This window comes from Belonocnema kinseyi, chromosome 2, assembly GCF_010883055.1.
Source record: "Belonocnema kinseyi isolate 2016_QV_RU_SX_M_011 chromosome 2, B_treatae_v1, whole genome shotgun sequence".
NCBI lineage: Eukaryota > Metazoa > Arthropoda > Insecta > Hymenoptera > Cynipidae > Belonocnema > Belonocnema kinseyi.
This window is the reverse complement of record NC_046658.1, coordinates 55226840-55254779: the sequence shown is the minus strand read 5'-3', so window position 1 is coordinate 55254779 and position 27940 is coordinate 55226840. Positions and strand designations below refer to the sequence as shown.

General features: G+C 29.3%; 2 protein-coding genes across 2 annotated transcripts; both read right to left on the bottom strand.

Annotated features, from left to right (window-relative positions):
* Window positions 1-24: 24 nt before the first annotated feature.
* LOC117166916 (protein ENL) lies at window positions 25-19974 on the bottom strand. The gene is made up of 4 exons (XM_033351367.1): window positions 19670-19974; window positions 19332-19595; window positions 12878-13143; window positions 25-6229 (listed from the first exon to the last, which is right to left on the bottom strand). The coding sequence occupies exons 2-4, from the start codon at window positions 19468-19470 to the stop codon at window positions 4394-4396; spliced, it is 2241 nt and encodes a 746-aa protein (XP_033207258.1). The 5' UTR covers window positions 19471-19595; window positions 19670-19974; the 3' UTR covers window positions 25-4393.
* A 2892-nt stretch (window positions 19975-22866) lies between these two features.
* On the bottom strand, window positions 22867-27295 carry LOC117168072 (26S proteasome non-ATPase regulatory subunit 8). The gene is made up of 3 exons (XM_033353434.1): window positions 26988-27295; window positions 26615-26687; window positions 22867-23586 (listed from the first exon to the last, which is right to left on the bottom strand). Exons 1-3 carry the CDS (start codon window positions 27198-27200, stop codon window positions 22967-22969), a joined length of 906 nt encoding a protein of 301 aa, XP_033209325.1. The 5' UTR covers window positions 27201-27295; the 3' UTR covers window positions 22867-22966.
* Window positions 27296-27940: the final 645 nt, after the last annotated feature.

The window sequence follows — 27940 nt, the reverse complement described above, 5'->3', positions numbered from 1 at the left end:
TACAATCTTTTAAATTTAACTACATTTTCACTTTTATTATAGAGCCATAAGTTTTATCAATTTCTTACAAAATTACGACTGATGACATTTTTTTCCATGATTCACAATTCCGTATTAAGTATTGAATATTTAATAGAAGCGGTAAGACCATTGACGAAAATCGCAGAGTATTCCAAATGTTTCGTACAAATTGAGTTTTCAAAATATTTGATTACACTATATCAAGATTTTGCTTTTTATGAAATAGACCTTTCTGTAAAACCGCCGGATCTAAAATTGTACCATATTTAACAGATTGTAAAAATGTACTCTAATTTAATACGCTGTGTCAGGCATTTTACAGTTTTTTTATATCTTATGCATAAATTACTATGCAGAAAACGTAGACACAAATAGAAATAAATATCAATAGTGATTCACCGTACATGGAACTTAATCGCATGATATATAAACATCACATTTACAACATTGAGAAATCTCAACCATAAAAACTGGGTTCAGTTAAAAAAATAAATCTCTAGTTTCATTACATAAAATGTTCAATATTTTTTAAATACCGAAATGTTTAAAAATTGGCTTAAATTTCCATTTATATTTCAATATTAGCATTGATATGTTCAGAAATATTTATTAGGTGCAATATGGATTTTAAAAACTCGACCCCAGTTTTTCCTAATAGATTTCTCAAAATTAGGGAGTTGTCTCTGGAAATTTAATTTTTAATTTATCACAATAAAAAAGCTATTTCCCACTTACATTTAACATTACGTATACCCATGTGATTTTGTGTAACGTATATAAATGCTATTGCAAAACAATTAACTGTAAACAGTCTCCAGAAAATTCTCATCTAAATAAGCATTTGCAGAAATATTACAAAATCTTGAAAATCAACTTCCTTAAAAATAAAACAAAGAGTCGAATTTCACAGGGAAGTTGAAATCAAGAGAATTTTATGATGACATGTACATGTACTCTGTGATATTTAATTTCTACGTATCATTATTTTAACGAATATAGTGATGAATGAGGTGATGAGTTACGATATACACTGTTGCTGTTAGAAAAATTTCAATTTAAATTTAAAAATAGTTCATACCCTTACAGCAACAGGATCCATCGACATATTCCATTCGATCCTATTTAGCTCCCAAGGAACCCATCAAATATCCAGCACGTTTCTGGGATGTAAAATGTCCCACGTAGGATATAGAAAAAAATGTAAGTCCTACTTGGGACATTTTAATATTCCAGAAACGTCCCATAGACATTCCGGATATCCTGGTAGATAAAGAGGATCAAATGGGATATCCCGATATATCCTCTTGCTGTGAGGGTAAAACGCTATTCACTCCATTTTTCTTTCAGCCGATTCATTTTAGAAATGAAGATTTTACAGCTAACTAACTTACAGAAGAAAAATCAAAAGTATCAGAAATAGAATTTTTATTCCTTTCCAGAAACCCTTGCATCAACGTTAAAGTATAGATAGTTGAGAAGTCGTTCACTCAAAATATTTATCTATCTAAAACTATCTATTTATTTTTATATATAACTTGTTCGGCGCTATCTGAGAAGACTGTAAAATGATAGAATTATGCTCCATGTTTATAAAAAGGTCAAAACTCGATTGTACTCTTGATCTTTGATCCTGGTCAATTCTATAATGCAAAAGTTTGTTAATATTATATCACTTTAAAAAATATTGTTAACAAAATAAGATAAGAAAATTACATATCGAGTACGGTAAACAGTTTCAAGAATATGCTTGATATTTAGAAAGCAGTTCTGCCATAGTGCATGACACCACATACATCTTTGGAGACCTAAATCCCTTTTTAATTGTTTGACAATATTGTAAAACAAATATTAGTTGAGCTTCTCAACCAGGGATTTAAGAATTGTAATATTACGTCTCATTAGGTCACATTCGCGTGACATGAAATTCTTCGGATTTAAGCATTTACATTGCAGCTTTACAGAAAATGTAATATACGTTTCGACTTAGGCTCATGTGGTTTGAAAACTGATCGTTTTAAAGTCTTATCATTTTTATTTCTTCCGAAATAATTCACATGCGTTCCTGAATTTCTAAATCATAATTGATAGGAAAACAAGAGAAAATTTCCGGTGAAGATGCATCACATTGAATGTGATACGGAATATATTAAATAAATATATGTCTACCTAATGTAATCGTATAATAATTTAAAGTTCTCTATAAAGCAATGTAGGCAGATGCGAATGACAAAAATCGCGCTTGTCATAGAAAGTCGAATCAAAGTATCCAACAAAAGAAAACACAAATATAAATTTTGTACTTTAACTCAATCCTCTAAGATAGACAAAAAGTCACTAGCACTGAGAATAATAATTCAAACCTCTCGACACATGTTAGTTCCAAATTATCTACCCGAATACCACAATTCAATTCGAAAATTGAAACAATATAGAACTTGTAAAAACATTCCAATTCACAGCATAAAATATGAACTGCAAAAAAAATTCTAAAAGTACTCCACTCGTACATTACATTTTTTGTAATAAATTACACGTAATATCATCGTGCAAATCATAAAAAAACGGTATACTACACGCAACTTTAAAACTTCAAAATTGACAAGCAGGCCAGATAATATCTACGCATACATACGATCGAAATTTAATATAATAATAACATAAGATCAAAATGAGGTGTGTGACTATACTCCAAAATCCAATTGCCAACATTTGTTATAATTTTGCCACACTTCACATTTAACCCAATTTATATTTTCTCAAATTTGCATTTACTATAAATTATATTTGACCTGGTGATTATTTATCCAAATTTCTATTTTCTCAGTTGCCATTTGCCACATTTTTTATTCCCAAGAATTGTCGTTTGCCATAACTTACATCTGTATATATTTTAATTTATACATATTTCTTCTAATTACTATTTTATATTCGCGACAAATAAAAATTATAGTCAAGGACAATTCAGAAAAATATAAGTTAGATTTACAAAAGAAATGGCTAGTGGTTATGCGACCGTAAAAATAGAAATTAGATTACTTACATGAGAATTATGTCAAAGAAAAATTCCGACAAATTCTAATTCAAATAAACACAATTTGTTTTAATGGGATTTATAGTAAATACCAATTCGGTGAAATAAAAAAACAGCTTAGATGGAATTTAAAAAATCTGAATTTTTAGTTTTTTCCAAAAAACGAAGAGAGATATGAAAAATGCCAAAAGAGCATTTAAGAGGTAAAAATAAGGTTTTTCATATTTTTATACAATAAAAAAATTAGAATAAGTACAAATCATAAGCCTTTTATCTGATCAGTTAATGATACGATTAAAAGATTGTTATAAAACCATAAATAATTATACATTTCGCTCAAACTATCTATTGTATTCTTTCATCTCGTATAAAAATGTTAAAACACTATTTTTACCTCTTAATATCAAAAATCAACTTAAAAAAAAACGAAGTATGATTAAATAATATTCATGGGGTATTTGGTAGAATTTTTTCCAAGAAAAGGCTTTCCTCTCTCGATTTTTGCCATGCCTCGCTTCGTTTTCGAGAATAACTAGAAAATTCTAATGTTTTAAAATTAAAAATGGATTTTTTTTCTCTTAAAAAACAGTGAGGGCAAATATTTTGTTTTTTATCGGAAAATGGTTATAAAACACCTTGGATACAAAATCAACAAAAACATGCTTGGTGTTCGCACCTTTGGGTGCGAGCATTGCAGGCCAAATAAGAATGGCAATTTAGAGAAAAATAATTTGGAGACATATATTTCCGTTAGGAATTTAAAGTTGTGACGTAAGTTTGCAAGATGCCTGCAAGTCGGGGGCCAAGCCCTCAAACAAATATTTTTCTAGCGTAAGTGTATTTAAATATTATTTTTATTTTTCAAAAGCTATTTAAAGGTGTGCACTTAGTCCGATCGACTTTCAAATGAAAATAAAAAATCATTCGATCAAGTTTGGAACATTAGATTTTTTGAAAATGAATTTAATTTAAAAAAGTTGAAGCTAGTTAAGTCTGAAATAACGTTAATCGCAGTTGTCGGATTTAAAACCCGATTGGGATTGATTGTCGAATCTGCGACGTGCAGTAATCTTGCATACAGCCATCCAACCTGAAATACCTAATCAAATATCAAAGTTATTTTAAGTGATTTTGGGGCATATTCACGTGTCCCGAGCAAAATAATCGAGAAGCAGACATGGAAGATTCGCTCTGACGTATACTTCCTTAACATTTTCAAATCCAAAATGTTAGCATACATATACATATACATATGTATATATTATACTTTTTATACAGAACATCGTAGATCACACATGCACACCTACGCACACATACACACACTTAATGTGCAATGGGTGGTCACGAGGCGAAAAATTGTTGCAGGCGCTGCACCGTCCTTCGATCCAAAGTGCAAAGGTCAAAATCGAAAGTTTTCTTCGTGATTTCGTACTGACCCGTCTCCGCGATAACCTGGACGACTCTCTGCAACTCCTGGTTGTCCTGTAACGTCATGATTTTGTGCTGTAGATCTTTTAACTGAGAAACGTATTCCTCCGAAAACGAAGGCGCATCTCCAACTTCGGGCTCGGCCAAAGTACTATTTGTCGAATCAGGAGCGACCTGCTCTGCCTCGGCCTCGCTTCCCTTTCCGGTCGTCGGTTTGTTTGAGGTTCCCTCATCTTTCACCTTTGGATGATGCACCGATTCCATATCGACAGCAATTGGCGACTGGCTGGAGGAAACTGGCTCAAGAAGTGGAGACGAGGATCGATCTCTGTCCTTCTTGATAGCACGCTCATCATCTCCTTTGCTGTCGCTCCTCCTTTTCCTCTTCTTCACTTCCTTATCCTCTCGATTTCCCTTGGATTTTTCTCGCTTGCTTCGATCACTCCTGCTTTTTTTATCACTGGGTGGAGGAGGTGACATGTTTGGTTTCGACTCGTTGGAAACGGTTGGTGCTAATACTGGCGGAGGATCTTTTTTGACAATTGGGACGGGTTTTGGCTCCACGAAGGGCTCTTCGTCCAACGAAGGGGCAGAATCGCTGCTATCCCGGTCGGGCATTTCTGCCAACAGAGTAGAAAGAGGAGTTGTAGCCACTGGAGGAGGAGGAGGAGGAGGAAGAGGAGGAGCAACTACATTCTGCTTATCACTGGAACTTTTGTTCTTCTCGCGTTTCTCTTTTTTTTCTCTCTCCTTGCTCCCGTCCCTTTTATCCTTTTTCTCCCTCTTTTTGTGCTTGTGCTTTTGCTTGTCTTTATCCTTCGACTCTTTAGTTTTCTCTGGTTTTTCATTTTTCTCTACCTTCTCTGGCTTTGCTGGTTTCTCCTCCTTTACTTTCTCGGGTTCCTTCTGAGGCTTTGGAGACTTTCGCCCTTCCTTCGGAGGTTTGAACTCTGAAGGTTTTTCCTTCTCCTTCTCCGGTTTCTCAATCTTCTCGACTTTCTTCTCCACACTCTTGGACTCTTTCGATTCCTTGCTCTTGTCGCGCTCCTTGTCCTTATGCTTGTCCTTCTTTTCTTTGTCTTTGTCCTCTTTGTGCTTCTTTTTGTCCTTCTTTTTCTCGCTTCTAGATTCCTCGGAAGTACTTTTTGAGCTCTCCTTCAGCTTTTCCTTCTCTTTCTCCTTTTCTTTCTCCTGGGTTACTTTCTTGGACTCTTTCTCTTTTGGTTTCGGAGAAGGTGCTCTTTTTGGGACTGAAGGTGGAGGAGTCGGTGGCTTTTTTATTGGAGGGGGTGAGGAAGGCCTCTTGGTTCCCGGACTCGTATGGCTACTTTTGCTCATTGGACTCTGAGATCTTTTTGACTTGTCCTTGATTTTCTCCTTCTCCTTGGACGAGTCTCTGTCTTTCTTCTCCTTTCTCTCCTCAGAATTCTTTTCCTTCTTCCCATCTTTATGAGGACTGTGCTTCGCTTTCGAACTCTTCTCTGACTTTTCGACTTTCTCCGAGGAAGAGAGCTTCGTACTACTATTTTTTTCAGACACCGAGGAGGACAAAGGCTTCTTCGTGTCAGGGGAGACTTTCGTCCCTGCAGTCTTAATCGGAGGTCCAAATAAATCAGCGAAAGCATTTGATGCTTTCGGCTCCGTCATCCTGTGCTTCTTCCCCTCCGTTCCACTTAGCTTAGGCTTACCTACCATTGGTGGGGCGACTTTACTCTTTTCTGGTGTACCCTCTGTATTCGATACCATGATCTGAAATAATTAATTTAATTTAATAAAGATTTCCGATTTTTCACATACAGGCATCATACTCACTTGAGAAATTAAAAATAGTGTCACTAATAGCATTAATTATTTTATACCACCCCTCTCCCATGCAACAGACCGTACCCCCCCCCCCCCCCCCCCCCCCCCCCCCCCCCCTGTTTCATAACTTTTTTGTATTGCAATTAAAAAAAAACGTTTTCTAAATAAAAAAAAGGTATTTTGGATGTAACACTCAATGCCTTTTCAATATTTTTTCTTTTCATACACATGCTGAAGTTACTTCATGTAAATACTAATGGAAATGCAGCAATTTAAAACTTTTTTTCAATACCATAAAGTATACAAAATGATATTAATAATAATACAATCTAAAAATTTTAAATAACTATTTATTTATTAAAAGTTGTTGAACACTTAAAATTTCAAACTGCAATTACATTCTACATTTTGAGAATAAAAAAATAACTATTATCAGTTTCATGGAAAAATTTATTTAAATATAATTTTTATAAGATTCTTGAAAAAATTAAGAACGATTTTTAAATATTTCGAAAGTGTCAAAAAACAATATAGGATTTTTTATTTTATAGGATTTTACAAAATATTAGAAAAAATTAGAGACATTTTAAAAGATGTTTAGATCTTATAGAAGTTTGGAATAAATCGAGAAATATTTGATAAATTTTCGGAAATATTTCCAAGTTTTTAAATATTTCTAATCTATTTAAAATGTTTTAAATTTCTAAAAACATTTTCAATTGAAAACTCAAAATGTAAAAAAAATTAACTTGTAATCTTATAAATTTTCCCATGAATTTTACGAAAATTTGTTGATTCGCTTGAAAGCTTTCGAACTTCATTTAAAGCTTTTAACGGTTTTTTAACTCTCTTTAAAAATCTAAGTTTCTAGAAAGATTTTTAAGTTTAAAATGATTTTTAAAACTCTTCAATTCTTCTAAATATTTCTTCAATTTACTCGATTTTTGTTTTGATTTTTTAATCTTAACAATTTGAAATTTGTTTTCTTTCAAATCTTCTACACACTTTTTCGAAATCATTTGAATTGTCTAATAACCTTTTTTAATTTTCTCTTAAAGTTAATTTTTCAGAAGAAAAAATCATTCCAAATTTTCACACGAATCTTAAGAAAATTCTTTTTTTAATCTTTAAATCTATTCTAATCTTTAAAATCTAATTCAAAATTTTCCTCATATTTTGTTTAATTTTGCAGAATTACAAAGATTGCCTTAAAAATCATTCTGATTTTTCCTTGAGAATTTTAGAAATCGTTTTAAATGTTTTGATATCATTTTAAATAATCTCTTAAAATAAGTTTTTCAAAAAAAAAAAAAGAATTTTGCCTAGGAACCTAATTTTTTTTCATTTTCGTGAAACCTTACAAATTCTTATTATTTTCTAATACTTTCAAAACTTCTGAATATCTCTCAAACTTACTCAAACTTGGTGTAAAATCACTTAATATGGCCAAATTTTGCTTTAAAATCTTTTACACTCTTTTAAACAAATTTAGGAAAGAATTAAAAATGTTTTGTCAGTTCACCTAGAAATCTTCCATATTCTTTTTCCACACATTTGGAAAGTTTTAAAACTTAAAATTATTCTTTTAAAATAAGAACTAAACCATTCAAAATTTTCCCATAAATCTTGAAATAATGAAATCCCCTTGAATCTTTTATAATTATTAAAAAGCTTATAATTTATTTTCAATTCTTCAAAGAAGTTTTTGCCGATAATTTATTTTTTCTTATCCCTTTCAAAATGTAAGGAAGTGTACCAATTATAGCGTGGTGGTGAAATATTAGAAACAGAACTATTTCCCATTATTAAAAAATTATTTACCATTTAAATTGTCCCTTCTATCAATAATGCTTAAAAAGATTTAGAAATAAATCTCATCAAAAAGTAGCATATGAACACTCCCTATATACCGAATCCAGATTAGGGTGTCAGAATAAATGGTCAAATTAATCACTCCATAATGAAGATAAAGAAACACGTATTCCAGTCTTCGAAATTACGAGCTATTAAAATTAACCTTTCAATTGCCAAAATCTGTCGAACGTTGAAAGATTTTTTTGTTGAAATGCGGTATTTTTCCACTTTTTACATATATTTGGATATATTTTTTGTAATTATAATATATTATTAATAACACTTGTTAAAAGGCTGCATTCCATCGAATTAAATATTTGCTTTGTTAATAATGGCTCGGTAATAGATTTCTTTGTTTACACTGTCGCTTTTCATCATTTTTTAAAAAGATCCGTTAAACATATTTTTTGTGGTACACTATCTTTAAGACCACTTATTTTTCAATAAATTATTGTCCATTTCAATTTTTTGTCATTTCCATGGGATACTTTGCTTTATTTTTATCAACGTGTAACATACAATGTGGCCATTTTAATAATAAAAAAAAATCCCGGCCATTTTCCGATTCGCAAACATTTTTCACGGCCAACGAAATTAAAAATTTCAAACTCTAAAACTAAAAAATTTTCGACTTGAAGCACTAAAAAACTAAACTGCGAATTAAAGCACGCCAAGTGAAACTCTCGAATTTTAAACTTTTAAAATTTTTCAATTCAGCTAAACAATTTTTAATTAAATGCAGTTACACTGCACAACATAATTTGTTAAGCTTTTATAAATTGTATAATCTAAAAATTCATATTCAGTTAAGTATCAAACATTGAATTTAAAAATGGTCAAAATTATATCGTTTTAAGCAATTTAGACTAGAAATATTAAAAATAGAAAAGTTGAAATTTTTATAACCTGAACACTTTTTAAATTAAAAATTACATTATTTTTTTTTCTAGTTTAAAAATCCTTAAAATTATTCAAAATCTTGAAAAATCCCCCGGGTGTGGGTTTCTTCTAAAACTCTTTTCAAATAATCCGAATTTTTCCTATATTTTTGTTTGAAATCCTGCCAAATAAAAAAATTACCTTAAAATTTTCCATATTAATTTTTGACAATTTTGTAAATCTTTCTAAATATATTTAAATATTTTCTGGAAATTAATTTTTCAAAATAAAAAAGCATTTTTAATTTGCATAGGAATTCTTAAGGAAATGTTCTTTTTTTCTACTCTTTTAAAGGCTTTTACAATTCTTAAAAAACCTATGAACTTTTCGTTAGAAAACTACAAAAATCTGTATCTCATTTTAAATTAAGCCGTAGGCTATCTGCACCAAAACATCGGTACGAATAGCCGGATTTTGTTGTACTCATAGACACTTCGTTTAAATTATTTGAAATAATTTCAAATTTTTAAGTTATTTTCAATTTTTTCAAAACTTCCAAAAAACTTGAACTTACTTGAATTTCTGCAATTATTAATAGGTGTTCCATTGTTATTTATACATAAAAACTCAATAATATGGCTCACAAATTAAGTTTTTTTTTAAATAGAACAATTGAAAATGTAACGTTCAAAATTTAGTTTTTTGTTTAGTTTTGAATATATGCATTTGTTTAAATAATGAGACTTTCTTTTCGAAACAGTTTAATTTTAAACGCTAATATCTAGAAATTCTGAAATTGTGAACTGAATCGCCTTGTAAAAACCATTATAATTCACTACATTTTAAAATTCTTTTAGTTAAAATGTAGACTTAAAAATTTTAATTTTTAATGAAAAATTTTGAAAGTAAAACATTGTCGAACTATGCATTTTAAACTAAATGATATAATTGAAACAGATAACAATTCCACTAATTATTAAAAAAAACGGTTGCAATCAAAGTTCGACAGCGTTTTCCCCAAACATTTGTAAAATTTACAGTCAAAAAATTAATTCATTGGCATTTTCCGGTTTCATAAAATTCCCGTTCATTTCCCGGTCCAGCGGCCACCCTGAACATACAATACAGTCCTCTCAGTATTTAAGTATAATTTTATAATTATAATTATAAAATTTATATATATATATTTATAAATATAATAATTATAATTTATAATTCTATTTAAGTAAAAAAAAAAAACAAGTGTCAACTATTTTTAGCTAGAGAATGTTTAAAATTTATCGAAATTTCTTGGTTGAATGAGCAATTTTTATTTAAATAATTATAAATTTAAATATATTGCACATGTTTACAATGATAATAATTCAGTTATTTTTGGAATAATTGCCTTCTTTAATAAAAATAATGGTGTAAGTGTCCCAAGTAATAAGTTTTATTAATTTCAAATAAACAAATAAGAAATAAATTTAATTTGCTTAAAAATATATATTTATCAAAAAGGAAAAAAGTCTGAATTTTAATTAAAATGAGTGAAACTTTTTTTCAAATAGTCTTAGCAATACATGAAAATATTACACACACTTATAAGACATTTTGAGCGTAAAAATTATTTAAAAATTGAATTAAAAAGATTAAACTTGTGTAGAGGACCTCTAAATCGTACAAAAATCTAATTTTTGATCAAATTTACTCAGTGATGATGAACAAATTGACAATTATGATTGTTTCGAGAATATTCGTAAATATTTCAGTCGATGAAATGCAACGGTTTACAAAGTGTAAATGACTTTTTTGTAGATATTTTAATTCTGAAAAACTTTGCACTCTCTACAATTACTGTTTGTTATAGCAATTCACACACAATTTTTGACATTTTGACAAAAAACATTTTGTTGCTGAAAGGATCATTTACCTAAAAAAGCATTTATGATAAATTTAGTGCATATTGTTAGCACTATTTAATGAAAAATAAACAATTTAAAAGGTGAACTTTTTGATCAAATCTGTTTTAATATTTTCAGAAAAATAACCGCCATTTTGTCACTTTCTAAAAAATTTATATTTTCTCGGCAGATTTCGACAATTAGAAGGTTAATTTCAATACCTCGCAATTCTTAAGATAAAATTTTTTCGGGTAAACCATAAAATACGTATCCCTTTATTTTAATTGTAAAATAATATATATTTAAAGGTCAAATGATTCTAACACTGACACCATAACCTGGACCACTTTGATTGATTTGAAATGGAATCAATCTATAAATACAATAAAAATTTCCCATGAAATCGCATGAAATCCATTTAAATCTTTAAAATAGCCCTGGAATCTGTCTTGATTCTCTGAAAATACTGAAAATGTTGCCAATATTTTTAAATCCCTTAAAATCTTGGGAATTCTTTAAAACCTCAAGAAAATTGCTTAAAATCTTATCATTTATTTTTAAATTCCATGAATTCCTTAAATCTGGCGATATCTTTTAAATATCATGAATATCACGGATACATTTTTTAAATCCTTCGAAATTTTATAAAATCCTACGACATTCTTTGAAACTCTTAAAATTTTTGAAATCTTTTAAAAGACCCCGAACTTTTGTAAACAGTAGAAATCCCTCGAAATTGATCAAATTACTATAATCCCACACAAATCGAGTATAATCTCGTAAAAAACCTTGAAATGTGTATAATATTTTTCCAAATTATTTGCAACATGATAAAATCTATGAAATCCTCTGAAATTCCTTAAAATTCTATGAATAATTTGAATACTGTACAATTCCTTAAAATATTTTAAATACTAAGAAAAGTTATTTAAATCTTTGATTCTTTTACAATACACTAAACTCTTTTAAATCCTTTGGAATTTTTACAATCCCTGAAATCTTGTAAAACATCTAGAAATCTTTTTTAATTCCGTATGAAATCTTATAATATATATCTTTTTTAATTTATTTCAAAATTTTTACATTTTTGAAATCCTCTGAGACCCCATAAAATTCGTATAAATCCCTTGAAACCTAGGAAAACATTGATACACATTTAAAATCCTTTGAAATTTTTGAAACCTTTCGGAATTTTGTAAAATACCTCAAATGTTTCAAATCCTTTGAAATTCCTTTAAATTTTGAAAATCTTTCAAGTCTTTGGTGATCCTATAAAATCGCGTAGATCTGCTAAAATCCCTCCAAATTCTTGTAAATAATTTGAAATCCCGTGACTGACCTTGAATAATATCTCTAAAAATGTTGGAAATTTTTTAATCTTCTGAAATCAGGTAAAATCTCTGAAAATCCCTTAGTTTTCTATGAAATTATCGTAAATCCCTCAGAATATCTTCAAAAACTTTAATTTCCTTAAAACGTTATAAAATATTTTTAATTCCCGAAATCATCGAAAATTCTTTAATTTTCGATTTGTGAGATGGCAGACATGTTATTTTAGCAAATCAGTCGGTTTACTTTAAAAAAAAATGTAAGGCCCACTCTCTTCACAATCCAGTCAATTCTATTCAATTTCAACATATTTGCTCACCACATACTAATTTTCCAAGAATTTCTTGTTCTCGTTAATATTATTATAAAATGTAAAGAAAAATCTGGAATTAAAATAATTATTTTCATTAGTAAAAAATCAATGTGTATAAATTCGAAAATTTAAAATTCACCATAAAGTAATTATAAAGACTTGACATTAGACGCGTCTAAGAAAATTCTAGTTACTTTTTAAAAATTTCATGACTTCCAGATTTTGCAGAACATTTTCAAATTTCCATAACTTTTCCAGGTTTTTAGCAGGCCTGAATTTCCCGTTTTCAAGTCCACTGATCGCCCTACAGATTATAATACATTGGAAGAAACTTACAGCTCCACCTTTGAGAAGTCTTTTTCTAAAATCTTCATTAGGGTTAGGAAATGTTTCGCTATGCGTCGCGACTTTATTTATCGCTGGACCACTGGGTTGCAGTTGCAGATCGTACGAAAAGTGAAACTTTTTCGGTTCATCTTTGTTCTTTAGGTAAACGTAGATCGGAATTTCGAATCCGGCATATCCAGATTCTTTCACTACGTACGGAGGCTCTTTCAAGACCCTTTTTGGCTTAGGAAATGTCTCGTGGAGGTGAAAGACAACTGTAAATATAGAAGAGCAATCAATAAAAGTTTACTTAAAGCATTGCGTCGTTCATAAAATAAGTCATCAGTTATTTATTTTGTTTGCGTCTATTTAAAAATATTTCAATCGAAACTAGATTCTGCATTGGCAGTTTCAAATAAGAGAGGTTTTATCATGATTTTAAAGTATTTGATAACCTTTTTATTTATTTACAGTTTACATAGACGATAGTGCTTTCTTACGGATGTGCTTACCAAGGTCTGTCATTGACTCTTTTCCTTCATTTTTCTTATTCATGGTGACGTCAAACTATATTGCCGTACAAAATTTAATGTGTGCTCAACTGTTCACACGACACTGAACCAAATGGCAAACATCAGATAGCGTGATTGAATTTTATACGGAAGAATGTTTAACACACATACTTTGAGAAAAACATTCATGCGTTTAGCTGATGACGTGTTTTATCAACGAGAAAGTCAAAAAACTGCAGATGTTCTTTGAAAAATATTGAAAATCGTAACACCATAACAATTGCTGAATGCTGTAAAATTTCAATCTAATTTCTAGGTGGATCAGGGATCACAGCTGTTCCGCGGTTCGATTTTAGGGAAAATAGGACACGTTTTTTGAATATTAATGAAAATTACATTTGATTCTTACTGGCAATTAAAGGACGTCTAAAAAAATGCATACGTCAAAAAATCGGATAAAGCTGCAACGAATTAAACTCGATATTTTTGCAGTTTTGAAGCTTTGGAGGTAGTGAAGTATACTTTTTGTTCGAAAAAATAAATTCAATTCACAGAAAAAAGGCATTAAAAGGCTGACTGTGATCCCTGGTGAATAAATCACTAAAGTTTGTGTAGTGTTCAATGTAAAATCAGATTGCAGATGAATATCATCATTTTTATTATAAAAATAATCAGAGTAGAAATCTTACATTCACCATAAATAATAATGACTCTAGATTTGATAAATAATTTTAAAATCAAAATATAAAATTTCAAGTGAGAATGAAGTTCTCGAATTCACATCCAAGTAAAGGTGACAAATAACTGACAGAAATGTGCAAATAAAATACTTTTGAGCTGCAATTTTCTTTTTACAACACATTAAAAATGAAAGCAAGAAAGCCATCAGTGATTTGCACTCTTATTGCACAAATTAAATACCAATCATAATATAATGCGTGAAATGTGAAAGTGATAAACACTCGATTTAAATCTGACTGCGGTACAGTTTCCGCCAAGTCTTATAAGATTACAACGAACTTTTTTATCATAAGAATATAATTGCGTGAAAAATATTTGTATGATTTTTTATAAATATATGTGACCGGCAAATTGGAAATGGCTGACCAAAGTGAAGGACTCTATATTTTTAAAAAATGCACAATACTCCCATAAGGGAGTCACTGAATCTGGATTTAAAGTAAAAATTGCCAAAATCCATATGGATGAACAAACAAAAAATGTTTTTCATCACTCGCCTCCTAATTTTGTTCCATTTGGGGCCAAGATTATTGTGTGTTTTATTTTATTTTTAACAACGTTTAATTTAAGGTCATGGGGCTTTAAAACACTTCAAAACTAATAAAAATTTTAATCAACATTAATATCCTTAAAAATAATAAGTGTTTGGCAGGAAATCAAAAACATGATACCAGATATTGTGAACAAAAAAATTCATTTTAACTAGACAAAAAATTCTCCATTTAAACGTGAAATCATTGAATCACATTATGCTTTTTAGACAACACAATTTTTTTTCATTTTTCATATATTTTTTATTCATTTAGACACTGAAAGATAAACAGATTCACATATAAGTTTAACAACAAGTCCAATATGATATTTAAAACCTAGTTTTTCATTTATAAAGGTAGTATTTTTTGTTTAATTAAGGTTTTTTACCCTCGACATCTGGTACAATGTTTTGGATTTCATGTAAAAATTAATATTTTTACGGAAATTAATGTTAATAAATTTTAAAATTATTTTGGAGCTAAATAAGGCCCCAGGACAAGGGTTTAAGCTTTTTAAAATTAAAAACAAAATAACACAATTATCTTTTTAACAAATGAAACAAGATTAGGGAGTGAGTTGTAAAAATAAAACTTCTTTACAAAATATTATATATTCAACTAATAATGTTTTCAAAGTGTATATTTATAAGGCAATTTCTAAAAATCCGAATGTTTCTTTCTATGGCTAGAAATAAGATTTTGTTTTTTAGAATCAGAAGCCATAGATAACTGGAGCGACAGGAAGGAGGAAGAGCAGAGACCCTATATTTATCTCTCAATCCAGGGGGTGAAAATAATTCACATTTTGACCCACATTCAGTACACATTTTACCTTTACCCCCCCCCCCAAGTAATTTTCAATCATCAATTCAAATAATTTAAAAGATAAACCATTACTCTTCTTCCAAATTAGCGAAAACTTGAACTATTATCTTTCTATTGAATATCACTTACTTTCATACACAAAATTATTAGGAGAGAGTCGGGTCGTACCAGACACAAACTTTATTGTCAATAACTTGGCTGAAAGTGATCAAAATATGAATATAAAAGTCTAAGTATAATAAAGTGCTTATTTCACCAACCTACAGATAGATACATACAAAATAAACACGTTGAAGAATAAAACCAAGCGATTTAAGTAAGGCCTAAAATAGGCTATTAAAAAATAGTGTCGGGTAGCTCCGGCCACTGCACAAGAAAAGTCGTAATAACTATGAAAATACGTGAAATTCACCAACAGAAATTACAGATCACATAAACCAAAAGTTCATCTATATATCTAAATAAAAACCAGTATAAAATGTACGTACAGAAAAGATTTTTGATCTATCACAGTAGGAAGTACAATTTGTATCAAAACCATATGTGGCGGGGGCTACACGACTTTCCCATCAATCAGATTTAAATCAACAGTTTGTATCTATGCAACTTTTGACAACAAAAATTTACATCTGCAACTTCCAAACATAAATACCTTTTATTTACTGTCTGTGAAGTGGAGAACGCAGTTATGCGTCGATTTTCAATGTTACTTTTAGTGTTGTTTCAACTACTGGAAATGAGTTGTACTTAGGAGTCGATTAAAATTATTCTATAATTTGATAAACTCACACAAAAGTTAAAAATAATATTCATTGTTTCTGTGTATGAATTTGTGAAAGTTTCAAGGTGACCACTAAACTTTTAGAATAAATTCCGGCCATCTTAATATTCAAATTGAAGTCCTTAAATGTGTAAAAAAATATAAAAATTTAAAGCGGGATAGTGTTAACCTTAAACGTTTGATATTGCAAAAATGGAATCCGTCGAAGTTGAATAAGTTTAATTACAAGGCCTTCAAAATTAGACGGAAGCCTTCAAACTTGAATATGCCATCACAATTAGCCAACACTTTTTTCAGGCTCTCAAATTAGAAGCTTCCAATATTGACCACTTACGAATTTGCACACTTTTATGTTAGATTTAAAGTATATTGGATAAGTTGTGCTACCAACAATTAAACAATAATTTTATTGTCATTTCTTTTTGATAACGATAGCAGTAACGAAGTTACTTTTGTAAATAAGTACAAAACTGGCAACTAGTATCATTTTTTTAGTATTAGGCACTATAAAAATCGACACTGTTTTAGTTCAATTTTATTGCTTTCGAATATATTTTTTTCATTTTCACTATTCAATTTGTGGCCGCTAGTTTTCGAAAGATTCTTTCGTATGATAGGAATTACACTGAACTTGAGAAGAGGGAGATTGGACGACGAAGCTTTCGAAAAATGATGGCTTTTAAAAGTAAGCAAAGTATATACAGGGCTACCAAATCCTAATTTACTTGAAACAAGTGAAAAGTGACAGATTTAAACCCAAAAAGTGAGCAAAAGTGATTAATTATCTTTTGAATTCAAAAAAATTCGATACGATTTATAAAACTTCCAAGCGAATTTGAAGGAATTCAAATATAAACCAATAAAATAAACAGGTTTCGATGAAATTCATAAAAATGCGAGGTGAATAATAATTAAAATAATCCAAGTGCATTGACTTTTTTTATTCAGAATTTTCCACTGATTTCAGTAAAATTGGGGTGAATTTAGATAAATTCAAGTAAATTCAAGAAAATTTGATAAAATGCATTACAATTTATGGTGAGTTTAAAAGAGTAGTGGATGAATTAACAAAAACCAAACAAAAATGTTTCAAATCCATTAAGCTGTATAGAATTGAGTGAATGTAGATAAATTCAAGTGCATTTCAACAAAACTGAGCTAGAGTTAAAAAATCCAGAGAATTAGAGGGTATTCAAAAGAATTCAGGATGAATTAAGACAAACTAAAAAATTTTCAGTGAATTAAGTGAATTTAGAATTCCAGTAAATATAAAAATACAAGAGATCTAAATATTATTCAGTTTAAATTAATAGGAATTCAGGATGAATTATAAATGGATTCAAACGGACAGAAGAAAAATTAATCTCAAAAATTCCAATGATTTGAGCAAAATTTAAGTGAACCTAGAAGAATTCATGGGATTTCAAGACAATTCGATGCATTTCATACAAAATAGAAATTGATTGAATAGAAAAAAAAATTTTAAACACAAGAAAATGACAATAAACTCAAAGAATCGGCTGCGAATAAGAATTTGATAAAATTAATTAAAATTCGAGGTTAAATTAGGACTTACAAGTGAATTTAAAAAATTGAAAATCCAAAAAGATCCATTAAATTCAGTCGATTTTAAGGGAAACTTAAAGAGTTACATATGATTTTAAAATTATGAAAACCAATTTTTAAAACTTAATAAAATACAGAAATCCTTGAACTATCTGATTTAATTGATTGAAAAAAGGGACTAAAGTTATCTCTTTATTTAAAAAAGTACTATGCTCAATTTATATTTAAAAATTGACTAAACATTGATTGCAGAAAGAAAAATAAAGTCACTCTGTGGTAGCTCTGAATACAGCGGCAAATAACACCTATGGCCACGTCTCATGCCCGTTTGATATATATATATATATATATATAATAAAAAAGTAATGATGTTTAAATTTTGAAACTGTAACGACAACTAATTCTTTTTAAAAATCGCCTTACCCATCAATAGCTACGTCACTTTAATTTTAAGTGATTTACGTTCTTTTTGCATATAATTACCATAAAAATATCAATTTCCACAAAAAGTTGAGTTAAGGAGGTTCATCGCATGTAGGGGAAAAGTGACAATTGACAAAAAAAAAGGAATTTCCTAAACTTTTCGAGTCAGAAATTGTTTATTATGCCAGGAGAAAAAAACTTTTCTTTGTAATTTGTTGCCAGGAATTATTTAAAGCTGTAATATATGAATATTTCATCATTTTTAGTGTGAATTTTCTAATGCGATGTTATCATGCGTGCAAAGATTTTATTTTCATGGGTCACCATTTTATCTACCTCTAGCCGAAAAGATAAAGATGTGTGCGCAATTTGCAAGGTCAAAATTTCCCGAATGACAAATAATCACTATTCCCTTAACCTAGAAAGACAAGACAATAAATAATGCTTGTTCACAAACACCATGGTTTTACAAAATCTTTGGATGACTAATCTTTTTTTTTGTATGAAGCTTTGAGAGAAGTAACTGTTTAAATTATTATAAGACGAGTGAGCAAGAAAACTTAAGCAGTTTGTTGTTGCAACGTCACCATTGGTTACTTTGTTTTTTAGTTACATGTAAGATATACGCAAGCAATATTATGAACCTTTCAAAAAATAATTATCAAAAGAGATATTTCTAAAATACACTAAATAACTTTACGTTTACAGAAAAGTATAAAAGAACTGGACATTATGAAAAAACCGGTAAACAAATTCTTTTCGGTTGTATCCACGTTACTGTTACGTTACGTACGCATAACAAATTTGCAACGTTTATTTAAAACAGTGCAATATTCTCATCTAAAAGCTTAATATATTAAATTTGAAAGATCAGTACCGTTTGTTAATTAAAAAAAGAAAAAAACTATTTATTAAATATTTACTTTATCAATACTTGCAAATTTCGAAAAAGACTGACCTAAATAAGTGTTGAAAGCCTTTTTTTTGTTCATTTAGAACATATAAATCAATGAAGGTAATAACCGGAGGGACAGTTGGTGTAAAAATGAAGACAAGTAAACAAGCAATGAATAAAAATGTACCTTTTTCAATATATTGATGCACTTCAGCATTGTCAACCCCTCTGACAAAAACCTGCCAATCGTGTGTATAACCTTCGGGAGTCCTTTGGGCACGTAATTCAGATGTATGGCCACACTCGAGGGTTACACGAATTGCCATTCTCCCTCAAAATAATGAATGACCACTTTTTAAAATAAAACCAGCGCCCGTGAACTCTTCTTCGGGAAGTGAGTTCCCATCACACACACGCACGAATTCGCTTGACGACCAGTTGCTGTCACGTCCTTTGGAAAACAGAATCCTTTGTCAAAAAAAGCTTACGTACTGACTACTTACAAAAATAATAACAAAGCCGCACCTCATTTAAAGTACATTAGCTGACATAATTGGCTCCTGTGATTTTAAGTGTCGAGTCGCAAGCACAACATTTTCTTTCTCACACGAATCCTGTATGAAAATTGTGTTTAGGAAACTTGTGGACGGTGTACTTTCCCGAAACGCGTTCATTAGAATTGTTCGAAGAGACGAGACTAGTACCAGTTGCGTAATATTTTGTTTGAAAACGGTCAAGAGTGTCAACAAGTTAACTTTATCAGCAAGAATCCGCCGCCATCACTGCTTCTTAAATTTTCTGTGTAAATTATTACTGATTGATAAAATCGGAGAACAAGCGATGCTAGCGCCAAATGTTTTTCCCGTTCTTTCTTCCGCGCACGCAACGAAAGAACGTCACGTGACAAGAGCAGACCAATCAATTATTCCCGCGCTTCTTTGATTATGGTGGAGGAACCAATCAATCGACGATTTTCTTAACGAAAAAACGGAAAATTCCACAATAAACTTGAGAATTTTGATCGGTCATTGCCTTGCACCTAGGTTTCGTAATCATTTCCGAGATTTTTACAAGTTTTAGGATTATTCTTTAGCACAATCTTCTTGTGAAATCATACTTTTCAATAATGTTGATTGTAGGATTCTAATATTCATTATAATCGTAACGATTCCACTCACGTATAAAAAAAATAATATTGTTTACCACCAAAGAATCGATAATAAATATTCAGTACAAATCTCGAGCACAGAAAACATTTTGTGTCCTTTTTAAGAGAAAATAAAATATATTTTCTCTAAAAAAATGCTTCGAAATAGTGAGAATTGATGTTAAAAAATGTATATGCTATTGGTAATTGAACCATTTTTTGTAATATGAATGTTTTCAAATATTTTTAACAATATAAAATAATCTGCCCGCTGCACCTGAGCATTCACAGTGCGCGCAACTTGCAAGTTTCATTGAGCGCGGCTATGTCTAATCTCGCGCTCAGCTGAGCAAATATTATAAAATACCGAAACCTTTGCTTTTAAAGAGATCATTAAATACGTTTTGATTTTAGATTAAAAAGAAATTTAGTTTACTTGAGGCTCTATCGGCTCTATTTTTTAAATGCCTTTATACATGTGTAATTCTACAAAAAATTATATAAACACAATAATTTATTTATTAATTGAAATATTTGATATTGTAATTTAGACCCGTGTAAATACTTTCTAATCCGCCCTTGGCCTGATCTTCATTAAAATGACTGCTAATTAATTTTACGAGAAAAAATATAGTATTGTATTTTTTAATTCATGTACAAAAACTATACTTCTTGCCAAAAAATGGTCACTAATAAATTTATAGATATTTTCTAAATAAATAATTTTTCATCTTAGCATTTTTCGCTTTGGCACATTTTTTCTGAAAAATGGATTTTTAGATTTTTTCTAAGACGTTATCATGATGAAAACAAAAACTAAACGTCTTATCAAAAAATGATCCAAATTAAATTTGTAGGTCTATTTCAGATAAATAATTTTTCCTCTCAACATTTTGTTCATTTCTAGCAAATTTTCTGGGAAATGGAATTTTTAAAAAAGGATATCATGATTCAAACAAAAAATATATTTCTTGTAAAAAATGACCCGTCGAAGATTTGTAAATCTTGTTGAGATCAATAATTTTGCATCTCAGCACTTTCTACCTACCTCGTGTAGTATTTCAAGAAATTTTGTTAAGTTTTTTAGCGTTACCACGATTAAAATAAGAAGTATACGCCTTATAAAAAAATTATCTAAAATAAGTTTGTAGATCGAGCCAAAGCTCGATCCAATATGAGCAGCCTTTTTAATGTTCCAGTGTCTACAAAATAGAGCCTGTCGTAAAAATGGTATTTTTTGACTCAGAAGGTCTCAATATATGTAGATTTGATGAAAACCGATCAAGACAAATTTTTCATAAAATTAATACCTTCTCATCAAGATGATAATGTAAAAAATTTTAATCATACAATTCGCAATGAAAATCTTTTGAATTCAGGGTTGCTAATTAAGTCCGGTTTCAAAAATTCACCACATTTTATTTTTCATGATTTTCAATATGTTTTTTATAGAGAATAACGAACTTTTACAAAAAATGACGAAAATTTGCGATTTCCAAAAGCTAATTGTATCTTTCCATTTTTTTTAAATTACAAATTTCTGCACAAAATTATAAATGAATAACATTCCTTACGAGTAAACAGAAAAATTTATCGAAGTGTCTAGGCTTATGTAACCGAATTTCCGTGAAACTAGGCATGGTCAATATTTACGACTCTGATATAAATGTGTAGTTCATTATTTTTAATATGTTGTTAATAAAAATTACGAATTTATATAAAAAATGACGAAAATTTGTGATCTGCCAAAGTTACTTTAGTATTTGTCGTTTTTTTAAATCACAAATTTCCACAAACGATTATAAATAAATAAATTTGTCTGGCAAACAATAGGAAAATATATTACTCGAAAATTAAGTTTTACTTTGATGGAAGAAAATTTACTAAAGACAGTAATGCTATAAGAAAAGAACTACATACACAATTTTGAAAGATGAAACGATAAGTTTTTGTATGAAAAATTAGAAAGTTTAATCATTTTTACCGGTAAACATATTTTTAAGTGGGAACATTTACAACTCGAGAATATAATATTAGTCTACAAAGCTTTGTTGATAATTAAAATTTGTAATGAAAAATTAGAAAAATTTAAAACCCAAATATTCGCTATTAGTTGGTTTTTTTAGAGAAAATTACGAATTTTTACTAAGTTTTATGACTATTATATTATTTTTGTTCGTGAATAAATTAATCCGTATCCATTCGCCAATGTTTGATTCTCCGTAAAGTAGTAAATCTGGAAAAATAATTATGAAGATTTTGAAACAGACGCGAATAAAAAATTTCAGTAATTTTTTTCAAAATTCTATGACTTTCAGGTCTAGGAGATACCTTAAAAATTAAATGATTAATTTTAAATTGAAACCGACAACTTGACAGAGCAATAAAAATGAAATTTTCGATTTCAAAACGACGAAATATTACTTAAAGTCAATGACATTTTTTTCTAAATAACGTATTTGTCTCTAACGAAGTGCTTATCATGAAGAACCGTCAATTTTGTTCACTATTCAGCTAAGTTGAACTTCTCGCATAAAATTTCCAATATATTGATATGTTTTAAAAACATAATTTCTTAGTTGCAATTACTGTATGAGAAACTTTATTTAAACTTACATCAAATAAAAATTGGGAGAAAATTAGTCAGAAAATGACGTGAATATAAAAAGGCATATTTATACAATCATTTCGAGTTCTCTGGCATAGTCTATTGCGAGAGTAGCTAAATCTGCACTAGGTATCGGATCCTCAGATTTCTTTTCGCTGGGCGTACTGAAATTAAAGTATCCCTCTTTCGATAACTTCCAGTTCTTCTTAGTCGCAAAAGCCATAGTATCTTTTTCCGTATTCAAATTCAGCATCGTCGCAGAATTTTTCACGGAAATTTTATCATATGCACTCTCCATGCAGGCACCAATTTCGTCACGAACGGTGTTCAGAAGAATGTCGATGAAGAAGTTGTATGAAGGCGCTGGCACGTTTCCCTTGGCGAGGAAGATTTTGTTGTACGAACCTTCCATTAAATACTGTTCCAAACTCAGCGGATGCCTTATGTAGGCATTTGATTGAATTTGGTCCGATGGCAAGAGTTCGAGTTCGGTATGAAACTCGGCAACTCGATTTTGCGAGAGCAAAAATAGGAGATTCAATCCAAGTAATTGGTATTTGTAGGCAGATTCGGAGAGTTTGGATTTATAATCAAAGTAGTAACACTTCAGTTGGGCCATATAACGCTCGAAAGATGGAATATCTCCCATTGCTATACTCCATTGTGCTCCAATTTCAAGAATATCTCCTGGAAAATATATAGCAGTTAGAAAAGAAATGAAAGAACGTGAATTGTTCATATTTTGTCCCAAATGAATAGAATTTTTTTTAAGTAGACCCACTAGGGACATTCTAATTTGAATGTAAAGATAACGATAACATTGACAAACATGTGAAGAGAATGTGAACAAAACATAATAAATCATTATTTTGGAAAAAACGAGTTACGCATGGTTTTATCATTTTTAGGGCTTGAGAAATATTTTTATGGGCCCTTAGTTCACAAAAAATGGTGTCCCATTAAAATATCGCTTTAAAGAATTGGTAAACTTGAGAGTATTTCAATTAAAATCAGTTTATTTTGAATTACAGTATCAATATCCTTTCGAACCTCCACAAATCCGAGCTGATAGGTTTAATAATTCGATAAAATTGGACAATCATATAGTTTCCTCTATTTGATACTACTTTATTTTTCCTCTGTTTGATACTTCTTTATTTTTCTTCTATCTCTGTCTGGTGTCTTTGAGATGCAACCTCTGTCTAATTATAAAGGAATGATCTAGAATGGATTTGTTATGTTTTGTTCGCAACAATTTTTCACGGTCATTGACATTAAAAATTCAAACTGATATACCTGAGAATTTTTTTATCTTAAGCAATCAAAACTGAACTTCAAATTTAAACACTCAGAGCGGAACTATTTTGAATTTAAAACTTTCAAAATTGAAGCTTAAAAAATTGGTAATTTCGAAATTTGCAACTTAGATGCACAATAAACTTACACGTGTAAAATTGACGTTTTTAACACTTTTCAGTTGAACAATTTCAAATTAAATGCCGTTAAAGTGCAAAATGAAATTTGGTTCACTCTTATAAATCGAAGAGTTAACAAATTTCCAGTTAAAAAGATAAACACACGCTATTATTTATAAAAAAAATTTTTTTATTCAATAATTTGTAATATTTAATTAAAAAGTGACAAAATATCGACCGGAAAGGATGATTTTTTTTTTATTAAACACGAGGCACCGCCATGGTGCAAAATACGTGATACGACATTATACGCTTTGAAAGCTCAAGAAAATACATGTGTCAGCTGGATAAAAACAATAATAATTAATTATCGAAGTTTTTTTGGCTCAATCGATTTATTTTAGAGCATCAGTACGCCTGGATAGATTAAAGCGAGTTTGGATAAATCTCCAAAAGTGAACACAATAATGATAAGTTATTATTATATTATTATAATTATATTAGATATATAACTGCTTTAATTCGAATTTACATCTTATACAGTGTAAAAACATTTTTGTTTGACAAAAAAATTTTCCTTAAAAAAAAACACAACCAACAATTCTTGTACTATAAATTGTAGATTTGAATACAATATAAACTTTAAGGAACTTATTTTAAAGCAAACATGAACTCAAAATAAAAAAACCTTTATTGATTTATACATGAAATATTTGCTGTTTGAAAAATCTGACCTAAAAGGTAGGTAAGAATTCTGATCTAAATTCCAATTCATATTCTTTACACAATATGGATACAATTTTTCTCTATAAACGTTAATTAAATTTTATTTGCTTTTACAATGTATTAAAACGATTGAACCTTACATGAAATAGTAAAACAAATGCTTTTTTTTATAGAAAAACACTTTGGACAGAAATGTGTTTTTTCACTGCATAAGATAAAAATTCGATCTGAAATGCTTTGTTTGAGATAAGGCCTTATTTTGACAATTAAATTTTTGTTTTAAACTCCACAAAAGAATCTTAAAACACTGTGATGTCAAACATTAAAAAGCATATTTAAAATTAGACCTACTTTCTTAGTTCTGATTTTCGGTGATAAAGGAGTATTTCATAATCAACGTAAATGATTGAGCATATTTGAAACAATAAAAGTATTTAAAAAATAGATTTCTGTATATAACTAAAAGTTGGATTGTAGTTTAACTACTAAAGACAGATTCAAAATTGCTGATCCCTTTCGGTAGTCGTTATCAAGTAATGAAGTTCAATACATAATACATATTCTGCGAAATGAAATATATTTTATATTTCTTGATGAAAAAGAAATATACTTGTCAAACTTGAAATAGTCTAAAATTCCTTAAAAACTATGTACAATTATACCCGTATTTTAAGTACTTTTAGAGTTAATAGTTTCATATTAAAAAATTAAAAAAATGTAATGCATGACCCTATTTCAGGAAAATATATTTTTTTCGTTTTTTTTTCCAGCGTTATCACGAGTAAAATAAGAAGCATTTATCTTGTAAAAAAACTATCTAAAATAAATTGGTAGATCGTTTTGAGATGAAAAAATTCTCCTAATATTGTTTACGGGTCTCGTATGGTTTTGCTGGAAATTTTTTGGTTATATTTAATTTAATTAATAAAAATAATTGAAAAATGAACCAATAAATTTGGGAATTTTCAAAATGGTATAATTTTAAGCAATTTTAAGTTAGAAACTTTAAAAATAGAATAATCCAACTTTTGTTTTGCAATTGACAACTAATGATTTGGCACATTAATAATAATTTGGCAAAATCCTAACTCTGATCATTTCCTTTTAAGTCGTCAAAGCTGTCTTTTTAAATTCTTTAAATTGAAAATGTACGCTTAAAAATAAAGAACCAAAATAGAACATTTTCTATGTAAATTATATCATTTGCGTAAATATATTTTTTTTTTTCGCAAAATTCGTAAAAGTCCCAGTCAAAAAATAATTTAACTGTTATTTGACTGTTATTAACTGGTTTTTCTCGATTTCAAAAAATTCCCGATCATTTCTTGGTTTCTTCGAATTCCCCATTCAGCGGCCACCTTAAATCTAGTTTCAATTTTCTGAATAGTATTTTATTTAAAATGAATTTATAAACGTCTGAATTTAAAGATTTAAATTTAGATCGGCAGATTCTTTCCATGAATTAAATGTAAAAGTTTAGATTTTTAAACTATCTTATAAAAAAATAAAAGGAAACAAAGAAAATAATCAACGCGTTTCTACAACATACATATTCAAACATTTTTTGTACTTACGTGCTATGAGTAATTCTTTTTGGGACGCATTGTTGTTTGAGGTGGGCAAAAATGTTAAATGAGTGAGCCCGACCTGAAAGAAAATTAATTACACGCACTTAATATACAAATTTTACAGAATTGCACCCCTGATTCATTCAACCTTAAAAGGCAAATGACTGAGCTCTTTAAATAAATTAAAAATAATTGTTTAATTCTATATTAACACAAATCTAGTATAAAAATGATTGAAAGAATTATTTATACATAAGGTAATAATAGGAAATAAGGGAATGGAACATGACAATTCATTTTGACAGTCTGAAAAGTGAGGTTAGTTTATGTAATGTATTATTAAAGGGACAAGAATAAAAGTAAAATAAGGGAGACTTACCTTCAATAGGTTAAGTATTTCACCGCATTTATTTAAATTAGGCGGAGTTTTCTTCCATTCTTCCTTTAAACTCTGGTACAGAGAAACTACATCTTTTAAAGCAGCCATATTTCTGGGTGAAACACTTCTCGTTAGCACCGTTTCTCCCCCTTTTTTGCTTCTGCTTGTACTAGCAGTACTGCCAATGCAAGAAAACTTGATCAATTTCTTCATTTTTCAAGAAAATAATTTTCTTTAGTTAATTAATTGAAACGTCAGATTTAAATAAAAATTTGTTTCTCAATTCGATATTGCAATGATTGATAAGGATTACAACTATCAATTTTGACAAAATTTTGGCTTTTTGAGCTTCTTTTTTTTAAATAGAAATTAGCCAACTTCATTCTTAAAATTATTTTAAATCTAGATTTCCAATGTAATAATTATAGGCATGTACGAATTAGGTATTCCAAATGCAAGAATTAGGTATTTTCACTTCATTCGTTAGCTACCTTCACTTCGTTGAGTGCTGAGGGAAAAACAATTGACCTAAATGCATATATGGGACAAAACTTTATTTTTATAATATCTTCGTAATTAATAGTATTTATTATCAGTTTATTATTCCATTAAATAGTTATATAAAAAATTTATTCAAATACACTTATATAAACAAAAATAGTTTCCATGAAGATATTACCAAAATAAGGTCAAAATGGACCGAATCCATGCATGTTTGGCCATCACTCAACGAAGTGAAGTTAGCTCATGTAGTAACGGTTTAATTGTTTACAACAATGTGCACAATTTTGAATTTAAAATAGTTTCCAATTTGAAAATTAGCCACTTGAAGAATAGAAAACTTTCTAAATTTAATTAATTTAAATATTATAAATACATTTTTAATTTAAAAAATTTAAATACACTTTTTACCATGAACATTGAACGATACATAATCACCCAAATAATATTTT

Bases quoted from the DNA above. Each gene is read 5' to 3' on its own strand.
- LOC117168072 (XM_033353434.1), bottom strand. From the start codon at position 27,200: ATGAAGAAATTGATCAAGTTTTCTTGCATTGGCAGTACTGCTAGTACA. The intron at 26,688-26,987 runs GTAAGTCTCCCT...ATTTTCTTTCAG, and splicing joins AAATACTTAACCTATTGAAG to GTCGGGCTCACTCATTTAAC. The intron at 23,587-26,614 runs GTAAGTACAAAA...TATATTTTCCAG, and splicing joins AAAAGAATTACTCATAGCAC to GAGATATTCTTGAAATTGGA.
- LOC117166916 (XM_033351367.1), bottom strand. From the start codon at position 19,470: ATGGCAATTCGTGTAACCCTCGAGTGTGGCCATACATCTGAATTACGT. The intron at 13,144-19,331 runs GTACATTTTTAT...CTATATTTACAG, and splicing joins GCATCAATATATTGAAAAAG to TTGTCTTTCACCTCCACGAG. The intron at 6,230-12,877 runs GTAAGTTTCTTC...TAATTATTTCAG, and splicing joins GACTTCTCAAAGGTGGAGCT to ATCATGGTATCGAATACAGA.